Source organism: Tachypleus tridentatus, unplaced genomic scaffold (genome assembly GCF_004210375.1).
Source record: "Tachypleus tridentatus isolate NWPU-2018 unplaced genomic scaffold, ASM421037v1 Hic_cluster_2, whole genome shotgun sequence".
NCBI lineage: Eukaryota > Metazoa > Arthropoda > Merostomata > Xiphosura > Limulidae > Tachypleus > Tachypleus tridentatus.
The window spans coordinates 51,239,761-51,257,135 of NW_027467782.1; the positions used below are offsets into that span (position 1 = coordinate 51,239,761).

Here is a 17,375-nt window from a genome sequence, read left to right on the forward strand (position 1 = left end):
TGGTAGTCTCTGATTACGTGAACCTGAAAGCTGTAAACATGCAGTCACAGAGTAATCTTGTTGCCACAATACTTGTGTGTATACTTAGGCCTACTTACGAACTATCTCTTAGATCGAAAAGCGGCCCGGCATGGCCAAGCGTATTAAGGCGTGCGACTCGTAATCTGAGGGTCGCGGGTTCGCATCCCCGTCGCGCCGAACATGCCGTTCAGCCGTGAGGGCGTTATAATGTGACGGCCAATCCCACTATTCGTTGATAAAAGAGTTGGCGGTGGGTGGTGATGACTAGCTATTTTCCCTCTAGTCTTACACTGCTAAATTAGGGACGGCTAGCACAGATAGCCCTCGGGTAGCTTTGTGCGAAATTCAAAAACAAACAAACAAACAAGATCGAAAAGCTTAGACGCACGCCTATATTACAGATGTACATTTCGGCTACTGAAAAAGTTTACATCTAGGCCTAATTATATAAGTCTATTGGTAAGAACACGAGAATCACAAGAACAAACACACAAATCAACAGACAAAATTGTAGAGGGGATGATTGTATGCACCATACCCCCCACCTAAAATGAAGGGGGGATGTATACTCTCCATCCCCCCCAGGATCTTCACCCCTGCTTAAATGTAAAATCAGACTTCATTTCTTGTCGAGTGGATTACTTCTCCTAAATTCTAGACAAATCATATTATTTCATGCGTGGTTTCTATGATTACATAACAAAGTACTGAAAAATTGGACTTTGTTCATATTAAACAACAAAATATATAATGTAGTTTAATTTCCTTTACTACATACACTCTGGCAACCTGCTGTTCTTGGGTTCGTTTTGGGCAGCATCCGATGATTTGCGTGTGAAACATTAACTTATCATAAGTATGAACTTGTTATCCACTAGTCATAACTGTGTTATCACTTGGATGACTTGAAAGATCACAAAGTCTACTTGAGTCCTTCCAACTCCTTTATCTATTAGGTATTCAAACTTTTGCCCGTGTCAGCTCATACCAAATTTATATCGGTCCTGATAGAGTTAGGCTGACTATTAAACTATTTGGTGCATCAATTTTTTCTAGAGTATTTACAATAATATCCAATCCTGGACTTACTGCACCAATGGCTGGTATTGATACCATTGCCTATGTTGCTACTCAGTAAAGTGATAATGTCGAGGGTTAAATAGCGTTTGCTGAGCCATCAGATGGAACAAATACCTGTGCCATCTTTGCTAAATAGGAAAGGAGAGGCAGTTCCTTTGTGTTTCACTAGTCCACATGTGAAGCAAAGGCTTTGTTCTTCATGTCCCGGTTGATATAGAGACAGAAGCATCATCCATGAATGCAATGTGTATCCCATGGGCAGACGTTTCTACAACATATATTCCATGTCCAGACTTGTGTAATAAGCCAACTCGTTAGAGGGAAGTGTGGTTACATTACATTTCTTTCTAGGGGAGGTAGCTGAATGTTAAGCCTCTGATTGGTTCTAACTCGCCATAGTTGAGGTACTTCGTTCACACCATCCACGAGTCTAAATTGCCTAGTGTTGTAACAAAAGTTAATTGGGTCAATGAACTTATTAACTAGAATATATTTTAAATCTGTAGAGGCTGTTGCCATATATTGGTGCATCTTGTCTGCCAGCTCCTTCATGTCAGTCTCTTCAAGTCTTGAACTCGACTGATCCCTCATTGATTTGAATTGACAACACAGCTTGCACACAGTTGTCTTGCTGATTTTCATTTAAACATTTACAGTGTTGATGATTAAGTTATCTAAACTCTAAACCAGTCATTGCACATCTTGTTCCTTGGTCAATTAATTTTAGGCAGTAATTTGTTTGAAACGTTTCAGAAACTGGTCTGGGTTTTCCCTTGTTGTCTGTTTGAACATTGGAGACGTAATCTATTTGGCTTTACTTATACATACCTGTGTACAGAGTCAAATTCACTCTTTTTTATAATAATGACGGTCTTAATAAGGGGTCCTGCCAATGTTCCTGATTCTAATTAAAAACAAATGGTAGGAAATTCAACATCCCAATGGGCAGTTGGTCTCAAATTCAGAGCTACAGGGTAACAAGCTACTCGAGGCAGCTCATCATACAGCCCTGCACAACCCCAGCTATTGGAAGCTGCCATCAATGACATGGGAATCTCTTTCATGTTAAAAAATGTCTCGTACTATTTGTTATGTTTTTACCCATAAGAACTTAACTTCCAAACATACAACTCGGTGGAGATTATCTACCTGTAGTACATCCAACTTCTGTTCACTAATTGCCAAAGATTTTGACCAGAGCTGGGGGCTGTTGTGCTTTTAATGACAACAACTTAAGAGTTATATAGAGATTCCCTTAGAAATTAAGGACAGTTATTTTGAATATAATAACCTAAATTTTTAATGTGTGTGTGTGAAATAACGAAACTAAACAAACTTTAAAAATTAACACAATCTTTATCACAGAACAGGCAGAAAGAAAATATAAGAGTATGTATTTACTTAGACAGAATCGTAATCGAATTGCTTTCAGATTGTATACAGTTATATTCCTTTCACTGATCTCTGTAGAACTAACATACAATAATTCTGAAGTATAATCTTCATTCGTAGTGGATATGCACCAAGAAAGCCTATTATAATTCAAAAGATAAACTAGTTTTTTGTGTGTGTGCAATCGACAATGTCACTTCGAAACCTTTGTTCTATCACAGCATTGGCCAGTTGTAACATTCAAAAGATCTCAATTTGACCATCAAAGGATATTAAAGTCACTAATCCTTTAGACGCAAATGTTGAACGCTATTGGTAAAATAGATATTATCTATTATAGGGAACAAAGAAACAAAGCAAGTGGAACAAGACCGTCTCAACGACTTTGGTGAAACACATGTTTATTCTGGAACTATCCACAAACATTATTTTTAATAATTTTTATATAGTTAAAACGTATAATGTGGTTGCATTTTCCATGTAGGGTTTCACCTAACTTATTTATTGCTTTGTTCATGTATAGATATATTAATTAATCTTATTCATTTATTATAAACATTTATATTTTGTCTATCAAAAAAATGCTGGAATCGATACTTTGCTCTCTGTATAGTTCGATATGAATTCATACACGATTATTCATGAAACTTACAAATAGAGAAATCATTTTATATTCAATCAATGGTTTTGTTATTTAGCATTCTATGTGTTGTATAGTGTGAAGTAGGCACATATTTTATTAGTATAAAAACTGTAAATTCTATTTATCAACAGCTTTGAAATATTTTATAGTTTAATTCTCCTAACAATGTATTAAGTGACAACACTATAAAAATATATAAATATTGAAAATAATATCATTTTTGGAATGATTTGGTTCTTTTCAGCAATTATGAACAGTGATTTTGAAATCGCATTGTGACTTCCATTAACCTTGAAGTGTCAATTTTTGTTTGGACGGGCAGGTTAGTCATACTATGTAACCTGAACCGAAAGAAGTATTTCCAAGTAAATGAGGCCTAGGGTTATAAGCGGGTTTAACTATTGGGCAAAGTGGGCAGTTTTTCGGGGATCCACAGCTCCCGATGCTATGCTTCTTAATCTACTTCTGAGTTTTCATATCATTATGATGTTCAATTTACTGCTTTTTTCGGTTCTTTATATATATAAGTAAATAAATAGACGCTTCTTAAAGGTTAAAAATCTTGTTACCTATGTATTCAATAAAACTTGCAATCCTTCTAGTATAGCTAACTCCTTTCTTTCAGGACCCCTTACCCCAATCTTAGAAACGCCATAGTTCATATGTGGGCTTTCATCTGAGTCGTAGTACGGTATATTCATACGGGATTTCTGATTAAAAAAACAAACAATCGGAGCATTTGCCTAACGAGGGCGTTTGTACATTCATTTCCGCTTATTCGTTTCCTGCAGGGAGAAAGCAGCAGGTTCGATTGCTTACCTCTTCGAAAATATCATAGTCTCTGTACCATGCTCTTAGGTATAACAAGATTGGATAATAGCGTATTTGAGAAGCAACATGGTTCTATTACTTGAGACTAAGCGTTTGGAAGTCACCCGAGTTTGTATAACGAACAGAAAAGGAAGAAGAAGTAGCAAGATGGCGATAGTTGGTCAGCCTCTGTGATTTGATATTATCAGTGAACGATACCTTGGAGTAGAAAATATTTATTTAGTTTTATTCAAACTGTGCCAATATTAGGTTAGTAAAGTCGTTTGTTTTCGTATTTTGTGTAATCGCACATTTACTTCGTTCGAGTGCAATTAATGTACAAAGCAGCACAATATGAAGTTATTTACTTAACAACTTATATTGTTATTATTAATATTATTTATTAATATTTAAGACTTTTATGTAAGACTAGGCAATAATTCTGGTTATAATATAAAACAATTTGTAAATGTTATTTGACTGTAAGTATAAATACATGTGATTTATAAATTAAGTTTGTCATATCAGTGTATGTAGTGAATAAGTGCGATTTGCTAATACTAATTTATTAATCTTTCTACCACCAGTATTAGGGTTGCTATTTAATAATTACTTCGTATGATTATATTTAACTTTAGCTGCAGAGAATACTTAAATATCTTATATTTTTAAAAATTATTTATAAAGTAAGTAAGAGATATTAATAGCAAGGTTTTCTTCTAAGATTAATAAAATATGGCTAAGTACTTGTTACATTTACTTGTTAGAAAATGAATTTGTGTTTTGACCCTTAGCATGTAGATATTAATCTGTTAGTTGTGAGTAGAAAGTTTGAGGAATAGGGAAGAACTCAATAAGTTATTTTTGTACAAAAGGTTTTCCTCAAGAATTCAAAGAATTTCAAAATTCAGGTTTTCAAGTTCCTGTTTTTAAATTTTGATATGATCATAGAAAGTGGGCAAGTGCCTGACAGTTGGAAACTGGCACTTTTTTTTGTTTTTTTTTTGAGGGGGTAATAAGACTTACCCTGGAAATTATAGGCCCATTTTTAGTATGATATAATAGGTGATAGCCAAGATGGATTCACCAAAAGGGAAACAAATAATTATTTATTTGAAATGCTTATGTTGGAATTCATTCATCAGTAAGTATGTGGTTCATGTTTGTAATGATAATTACAAAATGGAAATTGATTCTTGGCAGCTGGATGAAGTGATTAAGAAAAAGAACCAATATTTTCAGGAAGTAGCAAGAAGAAAAAGATGAAATCATCCATCATGTTAAAAAAAACTAACAAAAATACACATAAGACTTACCTGTAAATATTATAGTTTAGTATCTTTTTACCATTTTCTCTTTTTATGCATATATATTTCTCTTGAGTATATTATTTAATTGTTGTGCACATTAAACATTTAATCAGTCTTGTGTGATAAGTATTTCTAATACTGTAATTATTACAAGTATGTCTTCATTAAAGGTGTGCCAAATGTAACCAAATATTATACAAGTTTACCTGACTACTTACTGTATTAAACTTTAGTTGAACTAAACTTGTTTCATTGGACTACATGCTGAACATCCTTCAGGTAGCTATGGCTTGGTGAAAAGAATTACAAGTGTATATTTTATATTACAGATGTGAAGAAATGCTTGATACAATTTTATTTTATTTTTTAATATGGTTACCTGGTAGTTTATACACCAGTATAAATAATTTCTTGTTTTCATAAAAGAAAACATATTAATGTGATAAAATAATATTTTTAAATACCACTAGGTATTATGTCATTATTATTAGTGAAACTGCTTCTTTAAAGTGAATATGGTTGTGATATTATTTAGTGTGTCTTGATTCAGTTAATAACAGTAAGCATAATGCCAGTATTGTTACCCAGCTTAGGTGCAACTTTTATGTTTCCCAAGTATCTCTAGGACATTGTGGAATAAATTATGTTTAATTCTTTGCTGCTTACTCAAGCATGGTTTATTTTTCTTAAACCATAAAAGTAATTATGTATTGATTTCAAATTATGTATTTTTAGGTATAGTATGGAGCTGGCAAGTTCTGCTTTCAAAAATATGAATTCTGTCTCTCATAAAAATGCCAAAAAGAAAACATGGAAAGAAATGAGACAGGTTGTTCGTCAAGTTCGTCGCCAGTTGTCAAGCACGTCTGTCAAAGATCCTTGCATGTTTGTTTTTAAACATGGATTTGATGATAAAAATGTACCGTATACTAGAATTTACTGTCTTAGTACTTTAACAAGTGGAAGGGAAACTACTCTTTTGTTCACAGATATTAATTATGGTGACTTGGGTGATGGAAAGACAGTGTTTCCATGGCAACCTTTATTAGAGTCAACGTTTCAAGTAGTTCACCCTTTAGGAAGGTTTTCTCGTGAGGAACAGCTACAGTGGGAACGAAAGAGGCTTGTTATGTGGGGCATCACTTCTTATGACCATCACGAAGAAGCAAGCCGATTTGTTTTTCCAGCTGGTGGCTCGGTGTTTTATTGTGATGCTGGTAATCAAGTGGTAAGGAACATTGTTCATTGTACATAGAGTAGACTTTTATTTTTTAATGAAAAAGTACCCATATTTGTTGATGTTCATATTGTGTTGTATGACTTAGTGTTTTAATGTTATGTTTGTAATCATGTTAGTTGATACAGATATTGTTCTATATAACTTATTGTTTTATTGTTATGTTTGTAATCATGTTAGCTGATATAGGTATTGTTCTGTATAACTTATTGTTTTATTGTTATGTTTGTAATCATGTTAGTTGATACAGATGTTGTTCCATATAACTTATTGTTTTATTGTTATGTTTGTAATCAGGTTTGTTGATACAGATGTTGTTCCATATAACTTATTGTTTTATTGTTATGTTTGTAATCATGTTAGCTGATATAGATATTGTTCCATATAACTTTGTGTTTTATTGTTATATTTGTAATCATGTTAGCTGATATAGATATTGTTCTGTATAACTTAGTGTTTTATTGTTATGTTTGTAATCATATTAGCTGATCTAGATATTGTTCTGTATAACATAGTGTTTTATTGTTATGTTTGTAATCATGTTAGTTGATATAGGTATTGTTCTGTACAACATAGTGTTTTATTGTTATGTTTGTAATCATGTTAGCTGATATAGGTATTGTTCTGTATAACTTATTGTTTTATTGTTATGTTTGTAATCATATTAGCTGATATAGGTATTGTTCTGTATAACTTATTGTTTTATTGTTATGTTTGTAATCATGTTAGTTGATACAGATGTTGTTCCATATAACTTATTGTTTTATTGTTATGTTTGTAATCATGTTAGCTGATCTAGATATTGTTCTGTATAACATAGTGTTTTATTGTTATGTTTGTAATCATATTAGCTGATATAGGTATTGTTCTGTATAACTTATTGTTTTATTGTTATGTTTGTAATCATGTTAGTTGATACAGATGTTGTTCCATATAACTTATTGTTTTATTGTTATATTTGTAATCATGTTAGCTGATATAGATATTGTTCTGTATAACTTAGTGTTTTATTATTATGTTTGTAATCATATTAGCTGATCTAGATATTGTTCTGTATAACATAGTGTTTTATTGTTATGTTTGTAATCATGTTAGTTGATATAGGTATTGTTCTGTATAACATAGTGTTTTATTGTTATGTTTGTAATCATGTTAGCTGATATAGGTATTGTTCTGTATAACTTATTGTTTTATTGTTATGTTTGTAATCATGTTAGCTGATATAGATATTGTTCCTTATAACTTAGTGTTTTATTGTTATGTTTGTAATCATATTAGCTGATATGGATATTGTTCTGTATAACATAGTGTTTTATGGTTATGTTTGTAATCATATTAGCTGATATAGATATTGTTCCATATAACTTAGTGTTTTATTGTTATGTTTGTAATCATGTTAGCTGATATAGATATTGTTCTGTATAACTTAGTGTTTTATTGTTATGTTTGTAATCATATTAGCTGATATAGATATTGTTCTGTATAACATAGTGTTTTATGGTTATGTTTGTAATCATGTTAGCTGAAAAAGGTATTGTTCTGTATAACTTAGTGTTTTATTGTTATGTTTGTAATTATGTTAGCTGATATAGATATTGTTCCGTATAACTTAGTGTTTTATTGTTATGTTTGTAATTGTGTTAGCTGATATAGATATTGTTCTGTATAACTTAGTGTTTTATTGTTATGTTTGTAATCATGTTAGCTGATATAGATATTGTTCTGTATAACTTAGTGTTTTATTGTTATGTTTGTAATCATGTTAGCTGATATAGATATTGTTCTGTATAACTTAGTGTTTTATTGTTATGTTTGTAATCATGTTAGCTGATATAGATATTGTTCTTTATGACTTAGTGTTTTATTGTTATGTTTGTAATCATGTTAGCTGATATAGATATTGTTCCATATAAATTAGTGTTTTATTGTTATGTTTGTAATCATGTTAGCTGATATAGATATTGTTCCATATAACATAGTGTTTTATTGTTATGTTTGTAATCATGTTAGCTGATATAGATATTGTTCCATATAACATAGTGTTTTATTGTTATGTTTGTAATCATGTTAGCTGATATAGATATTGTTCTTTATAACTTAGTGTTTTATTGTTATGTTTGTATTCATATTAGCTGATATAGATATTGTTCTGTATAACTTAGTGTTTTATTGTTATGTTTGTAATCATGTTAGCTGTTATAGGTATTGTTCCATATAACTTATTGTTTTATTGTTATGTTTGTAATCATGTTAGCTGATATAGATATTGTTCTGTATAACTTATTGTTTTATTGTTGCATTAATTTATCACTGGAGAAGAAATTCCAACATTCTTTTTATGTACAGGTTTTAAGAATCATAGTATGGAAAGATTGGATCACTTTTAATGTTTTACTGAATGATACTTGTATTTTTTCTGATGCATAATTGTGTTGTGGTAGAAGTGGTTATTCACAAACACTGAAACATTTGTATGTTTGCAAGTTATTGAGATAAAAACTGTATAGTTTTAGAATACTGTTGTGGTCACATATTTCCTGACTACATTATTTTGAAAAGTTCTAATGTGTTATCTAAGTTTATAAGGGAGTAATTTGTCAGATATTTTCCACAGCTACATGTGCTGGTTCAGTAGTTGAAACACTGTGTTAAAAACAAATGAAGCTAAGAACTGTTTATATTTATATAACATTAACTGTTATTTAGCATAATTAATGCTAGGTTTTGGGTTTAAAGGATAAGAAACATTTAGATGTAACTAGAGCAGATTGTGGGGCTGTAATTTTAACTTGTGAAGACTCTAACAGATAGTTGCTAGGTAATTTCTTCTTGACTAACAGATTTGAGTGCTACTAATAACAGTATCATCCTGTCTATTTAATCAACTGTGAATGTCATAAATAATCATTTCATATATGGAATTTTTATATGTATACATGATAGGGTGAAAGCTACAATGAAAGTTGTTTCATTTGAAAGATGTCTTAATTTTTGACCATTACTCTGAGAAAACAAACAATAATTAAATTGGTTTCAGTTTTGTTTGCTGTATTTTCTTGAGTATACCAGTAACATGTTTCTTTTCACATACTTTTGAATATCCGAACTTTTATTCTTAAGCACTTTAATTAAAATAAAGTACAGAACTATGTTTTGACCTTCTTAGGTCACCTTCAAGTTAACACCTCTCAGACAAGAACTCCAATCTTTTATACTTGCTGGGATATTTCTCATTTTTGGTAATGCTCCCTTATATACGTTTACTTCTGTCTATAGCACGTGAATAGCCAATTAAATGCCCAGAATGTTTTGCTAGTGGCTTTCTCAACCACATTCTAGTGTTACAACATCATTTCGTTCATTTGATACAAAAGGTCAAAGTGGTAAGTTGAATGTTTAGTGTGCTTCATATTTCATTTTTTGTAGACCCAGATGCAGCTTAGTTACTAAGTGTGTTAAATTATAGTGGAATTATGTAGTATTATTATAGCATTTGATGACCTTTTGGATATATATATATCTAAAACTTAAAACAATTACTTTGTTTCACATCCTTCATGTGCAAAATTTTATAAGGCTTTCCATCCTATGTCAAGCAGCAAACAAGTTCAAAGGTCAGTAGCTCAGAATGGCTGGTATGGATATTATCACTTTTATTGATAAACAGAGAACAATGTTTTGACCTTTTAGGTCATCTTCAGGTTGAAACATTGTTCTCTGCTTTATCAGTAAAAGTGTTAATACCCATACCAGCCATCCTGAGATACATTTCTGTTTCAAGTGGGTCAAAGGTCAAAGCTAGAAGATAAAGTTCTTGGCTTTACTTTATTTACTCTTTTATGCATTAAGAAAAGTAAGTTTAAGAACTGGTTTCTAAATAGAATTTTGTTTTACCTTCATTCCCTTTTATGTATTTTACCATATTTGATTTCTTTTTACCTTTTTACTGGACGTTTAGCGCAGATAGCCTAGCTGCTTTGAGCCATAAATCAATCAATCAATTCTAAATAGAAATAACCATATACATATACAGTTTATAATTGAAATGTGACTGTATTTTACCAAATACTGGTCCATTAAAACCCAGCCAAGACAGGGTTGGTTTGTAAAGACAAAAGGTCAGTTTTATAGTATTGGATATGGTAACATAGTGCAAACGTACCATGTCAATACAGGTTCTGTGATGTTAGCCAGGCACAACTGGAAGGTTAATGTAATAAATATATATATAAATCTCATAATATTATGCTATGTAGACTAAAATCTGATAACTATTTGGATGTTATGTAAGAAACATTTGATAACCACCTGGACGTTATATGAGAAACACTTGATAACCATCTGGACGTTACATAAGGAACATTTGATAACCATCTGGATGTTACACCAGAAACATTTGAAAACATTTGGTCCCAAGCCCATGCTGAAAAAGTTGACTACAATTATAGTAACTTTCTGGGCTCAAAATTAGTCATGAAAATGGTAGTTAGTGTTACAGATTTACTAATTTTATAAAGCACATGAAAAGTAATTATTAGTACATATACTGGAGAGTTCACAGATATGAAACTTCAAGTACGAATACACATTGGAAACAAGCATATCAGTCACTTACAGTGAAACATTATGAGTACAGAAAGCTACTATAATTGTGGTCAACTCTTACAACATGGGCTTGGGACCAACCTTGTAACTATTTTGTAGTTGTCACAGTTTTTATAACTTAAAAGTATATGTTTAATGTAAGTTATCGTAAAACTGAAAATGTAACTGTTATATTATGGAGTGAAAATATTACAGTTATAGCATGTTTCTGTTGGTATTAACTGTATGTAATATAGTTTGTATTAACTGTATGTAATATAGTAGGTAATAAGATTATATTACTTAGGTTTGAATGTGATCACCTTACAATTAAATGTGTCTAGGCTCATGTTAGTTCTTTACATAATTACATAAAAATATAGTGATACTAGTCTGTGTTAGCTCTGTCTTCGTAAATGCAATAAAATAATTCTGTGTATAGTAAATGGTAAATGAAAACAGATCTACTATAGTTATGTGTTCTATTGAACCAGAGAAATGACAGTTGTGGTTGGAGTCTGTTGTGTTTTTTAAACCAGAGAACAGTTGAACAGTTGTGGTTGGATTCTGTTGTGTTTTTTAAACCAGAGAACAGTTGAACAGTTGTGGTTGGAGTATGTTGTGTTTTTTAAACCAGAGAACAGTTGAACTGTTGTGGTTTTTAAACCAGAGAACAGTTGAACAGTTGTGGTTGGATTCTGTTGTGTTTTTTAAACCAGAGAACAGTTGAACAGTTGTGGTTGGAGTCTGTAGTGCTTTTTTAAACCAGAGAACAGTTGAACAGTTGTGGTTGGATTCTGTTGTGTTTTTTTATATTAAATATTAAACCTTTTTTTTTTCCCTACTATTATGGTATAAAAACTCATGTAATTATACAGCATGTGTGTTTTTATGTTAACCTTTCAGATTCCTCCATTATTTCCAAGAGAACTTAACAGTAGTATCACTGGTGCTAAACTTAACCCTCAGATGTGCCCTTCGAACCCAGATCTCGTGGCCTATGTCTACAACTGTGATTTATGGGTGCATCAGTTAGCTTCATCTTGTGAATTACGACTTACATTTTGTAGAAAAGGTGTGAAATTTCTGTATATTTTTATAAGAAGCAATATCTAAAATTTAGCTTTTTACTAAATTCAAGGGTTTTTCTGAGTGTGTTATTTGTCAGCTATTTTGTAAACTGGTAAAATTTTGATTTCTAAATTATAGCATTAAAATCTTGAAAGGCTATTTTTTGAGTGTTTATTTTTTATTAAGTGTTCATAGTTAGATAGTTTTAAAGTTTATTTTTAATATATTATACTGAGTTTCAAAAGTTATGTTCTACTCTGAATATTTACTAATTAAAAATATTGTTAACATTAGATATTGATGGAACACGTAGCCAGTACCATGAATAAGGAACAGATATATATTTGTAATATCTAAAACTACTATTTGTATATACTTATAAAAGTATACCTAGCTATTTTTAAATTTAAATATAAATGCTGTCATATAAAACTACTTAAAGAGTTTTTTGTTGTTAGGGTATGGAGACCTCAGTGTTGATCCCATCAGTGCAGGAATACCATGTTATGTCACCCAAGAAGAGTTTAGTAGATATACTGGCTATTGGTGGCAACCTGTTTGTGCTCAAGGTAAATATTAATTGAACCATCAATTTGATCTTTATAATTTAGCTTTCCATTCACCATGAAACTATACATGCTATGACTCATCAATTTGATCTTTATAATTTAGCTTTCCATTCACCATGAAACTACACATGCTATGACTCTTAATGTACTAGCTATATTTTCACAAATGTTGGCAAAATTTGTAGTGAACATTACAAGTCTGTTGTTTATTTTCTAAAGATTTGTCTGAATTTATCAAGCCTTCACTGAAACAGTGACTGAATAAAAAATACTTATTTTCAACTTATGATTTCCATAATCTAATGAACTTTTTGAGTGAATATTGAAAACTGTCTTGTTTTCTGAACCCTAACTCTAATGGTAATAAAATTATGAAACAAAAAATTAAAAACACAAAGTCAGTAATACATTTTTCTTCTCTAGATTGTAACAATGACAACTATTTATAAAACAACTTGTCTAACATTTCCACATCTGCCTACTTTTAAGTTTAATGCTGTACAATTCCTTTTAGTCTGTGTGTGTGACAGGTATTTATAAAACAACTTGTCTAACATTTCCACATCTGCCTACTTTTAAGTTTATTGTTGTACAATTCCTTTTAGTCTGTGTGTGTGACAGGTATTTAACCACAGCAGGAGAACTTAGTGCAAACAGTTGTTCAGATCACAACTTGTTATACATTTTGAGTAATTTAAGTTTAATTTTTTGTTGTGTAATGTAATAAATGTTTACTTATGGGATGGAAAACAGATAATCATATAAAGAATGTTGTAATATAAAATTCCACTTTCTGTTAGTTGTAAATAACCTGGTAGACACTTCAAGGGAATTATTGACATTTTATGAAATGACATGGGAAGAGAGTTCCATGTGAGTTTAAACCTTTTTTTTTATTATTATATATCAGTGAAGGAAGAAGATTGATGGAACTGTGTTTCTCTTTTTGGCACATTGTGTTTATAATTTGTTGGACATGTAAGAAAATTATATAAGGGAAGAAATAAAACCTAAAATGGGTATTTTAGATAAAGAAAATTGAAACTGTATTTAAATATTTACTTTTAAAAGTAAAGATAAAGAAAATTGAAACTGTATTTAAATATTTACTTTTAAAAGTGAGAAATAAAAACTTGAATTATGAACTCTGTTTTGATACCAAGTTATTGATGTATTTTGAGAGCAAAGTTCTTTAATTAAGTTTTGTATGTAACTCTATATAAACGGTCACGGCATGCACTTTGACCTTCCTGTATGCATATGTTTATTTGCTGCATTCAATTACTCATTATATACTGGATACATTTGAATTTTCTAAGTAATTTCCTTGAACAGTTGGTTGCATTTAGAGTTAAATAAACATCATATTCTGAACTTGGTGACAATAAACTACATACTGAAGACAATGAGAAGGATTCTAATTGTCCAGTTTTTATTTAATTTTTGTATTTTTTCTTTTAACTTTATTCTTTTTGGGATTGGAAGGTTTTCGTGACTTATGTTTTTCTTTGTTGATGTACTGATTGTTCATTTTATTTGAACCCTTATCTAAAACTACCAGTGATTGTGTCTTCAAGGAAGTAAGTGGAGTAATTATTCTGTATTTTACTTCAGTTTGGAAAGTAAGAGGTTGTTGACTTTGAATTTGCCTTCTGTAAGTGAAAAAACAGCATTTTGGAGTTAACATGATAGGCAAGAATGGGTGATCGTGACAGGCAAGAATGGAGTGAACGTGACAAGTAACAATGTCTAGAAACATTGTAGATTATATTCATTCTGGAAAAGAAATCAAGGTGCTCAGAACTTTTCTAGACCATTAAATCACCTCTAGAATTTTGCCAGAACAACACTGGAAAGGTCAAGTTGTTCATTTGTATTTCTCCATATTTTCACTTTTGCTCAGTTTTTGAAAAGCTAGTGAAAAACAGTTCATTAGTTCGTGACTTGACCTTTCACTCATTAATTTTCTATAATTTGTACTTTCTTGTTTGTGAGTGACATTAACATGTTTCAGAAGGACGTTCCATTACTATGACACCTTTGTTGTGCAAACTGAAAGTGTTTTTATTTTTTGTAGGAGTTGGTGTGTATCGTATCCTCTATGAAGAAGTGGATGAGAGTGATGTAGAAATTCTTCATTTACCACCGTCTGATGACAGGGGAGTGGAAAAATTTAGGTTTCCTCGCAGGTAACTTACCATAAACTTTGGAAAATTATTTTTCTTTCAAGGAAAATTGGATTTCAATAGGTTAAAGCAGACGTCTTACTGTAACAATACACAACATTGGATCTATATAGGTCAGGAGAAACGTCTTAATGTAACAATACACAACATAATAGATCCCTATAGGTTAGAGAGACATCTTACTGTAAGTATACACAACATATTGGATTTATATAAATTAGGAAAAAATGTCCTGTTCTAACAATTTGCTATGTGTTGAATTTAACCTCTCTTTCTCTGAAACCATTTGAATGCACTTTTGCTGATAATGAGGTGTTCACCCCAATCCTGAACTCTGTATCGGCAAAGTTGTGCTACCTGTGGTTCATGAGACAAAGTTCTTGAGACTTGTCTTTGACCGTAAGCTGACCTTTATATCACACATCAAGCAGCTACAGGTCAAATGTACAAGAGCACTGAACATCCTTCGTGTCCTCTCTTCCACCACTTGGGGAGTGGATTGATGTTCTATGCTAAAGATATATCTTGTTCTTATTCGATTGAAACTTGACTATGTATCACTGGTCTATGGCTGTAACAGAACCCTCAGCCTTAAAGATGCTGCACCCCATTCATCATCAAGGACTTCGGGTTCTGCACTGGGGCTCTCTGCACTTCTCCAGTTCAGAGCTTATACATAGTCTCATGAACCTTCTTTGTACCTCCACTGTTTGCAACTGTCTTCACTACAGTGGAACCCCTCTAAAGCATCCACCTTTGAGACTGAGACAAACTGGCCTGATTAGAGGGAAAAACACTTTAACATGGGGGTAAATGGAGGAAAAAAAAGGGACTGTGATTGAATGACCGAATCTGAGGGGTGGCTGCTTAGAGGGGTTCCACTGTATATGCTTTGACACTTTGTTCTTTACCAAAGTATTCCACCTGGGGTTGTGTTTTCCTTCCTTTGTTGGCCATATTTTTCAGAAAAGGTGAACTGCTCTTGCTCCTCTTGGCCTTTGTATCAAGGCGCAGTTGGATGAATTGGGTCTGTCCTTGGATAACATTGCTGTATCCACTGGTCAGTCCATCTCACCATTGCTTGTTACAGTCCCCAGATGTGACCTATCTTTAAGTCATCTGAGAAAAACAGACACTCCCAATTAGAAATAATGTCTGTTATTTGTTGAACATCTTTTGAACCATCCTTCAGTTCCTATTTATACAGATGGTTCAAAATCAGGTGACTGTGTGGGCTCTGCCATGGTTTGTTGTGGTTTGGTGGTTGTGCACAGAATCCCCTCTATAGCTTCTGTGTTCACTGTCCTGGAAGAAAAGCAGTTCTCAAACTGCACTATTTATAGTGACTCGCATAGTTCTCTCCTGGCCCTGGAATCGCTTCACGTTGGTTCACACCCTGTTCTCCCTAATATTCAAAACCGAATGGCCCATTTCTCTTTAATATCTACTTCTATCCAGTTTTTTCTGGGTACCAGGCCACATTGGTATTCGCGGGAATGAGCTCGCCGACACTACAGTTAAGTCTATCTGCTCTGGCACTATCACTGCTGTGCCTGTCCCATACATGGACTATGGTCCTGTATTCAAAGCTCAGCTCTGTGCCAGCTAGCAGTCGACTTGGAGTGAGCAACCCGAAAACAAGCTTTTCCAAATAAAACCTTGTATTGGATTTTGGTCATCTTGCTTTCGTTAGGATCGGAAAGAGGAAGTTGTTCTAACTAGACTACACATTGATCACAGTTTGTAACTCTTTTTTTTTTTTAATCTGGAACTGATATACCAGTGTAGTTTGTGTAACACTCAGGTCACAATAAGCCACATTTTACTTTCTTGCTGTCATTACAACTCTGAAATGTTGTGTCGCAAGGTTTATCTGTAATGTTAGACAGTGTTGTTAGTGATGGTGACACTGTCCATCTTGAAATGTTTCTAGTTTTATAAAGGCCATTAATCTTTTTAATGGTATTTACATTTATTAATTTATACATTAGACTTTTTTTAATGTGATTCCCCTTTAAGAACCAAAGTCCATCTAGTTGGATTTGAAATTAGAAAATGGCTGTAACGTCAAATAACTTAAAATCAGGACTGGAAAGGCCAACTTCAGGTGATTGACGTTGCTGTTTGAAATACTCGTTAGTCGTCCTGGTGAGTTATGATAATTACAGTTATGCTGCAGAAAGTCCTTTACAATTTGTATTACTATAGTTTATCTCTTACTGTTGTAGACTAGATGTAAACATTGGTTTTTTGATATTTACGTTTTTTAAACTTTGTTTTGTTTTTCTTTAATTTCCTTTTATGAATTTTACTAAATTTACTTTAACTTGTTACCAGATGTTTGGCACATCTAGGTGCTTTGTGCCATAAAACACTAAATCAACCAACCAACCAACTATTTTCTTGTTCATTGATGAATTTAACCTTGGGGAAATGGAGTTTATGTGTTTATAGAAAGTGTTTACATGTTTG

At 32.2% G+C, this 17,375-nt stretch overlaps 1 protein-coding gene across 1 annotated transcript in view; it reads left to right on the forward strand.

Moving 5' to 3' along the window:
* Positions 1 to 4,073: 4,073 nt before the first annotated feature.
* Positions 4,074 to 17,375, forward strand: part of LOC143243043 (dipeptidyl peptidase 9-like) — a 46,165-nt gene continuing 32,863 nt past the window's right edge. The window contains exons 1-5 of the mRNA XM_076486677.1: positions 4,074 to 4,216; positions 5,992 to 6,484; positions 11,984 to 12,152; positions 12,607 to 12,717; positions 14,795 to 14,906. Coding sequence (XP_076342792.1) covers positions 5,999 to 6,484; positions 11,984 to 12,152; positions 12,607 to 12,717; positions 14,795 to 14,906 — 878 coding nt within the window. The 5' untranslated portion in view covers positions 4,074 to 4,216; positions 5,992 to 5,998. The remainder of the gene's footprint in view (positions 4,217 to 5,991; positions 6,485 to 11,983; positions 12,153 to 12,606; positions 12,718 to 14,794; positions 14,907 to 17,375) is intronic.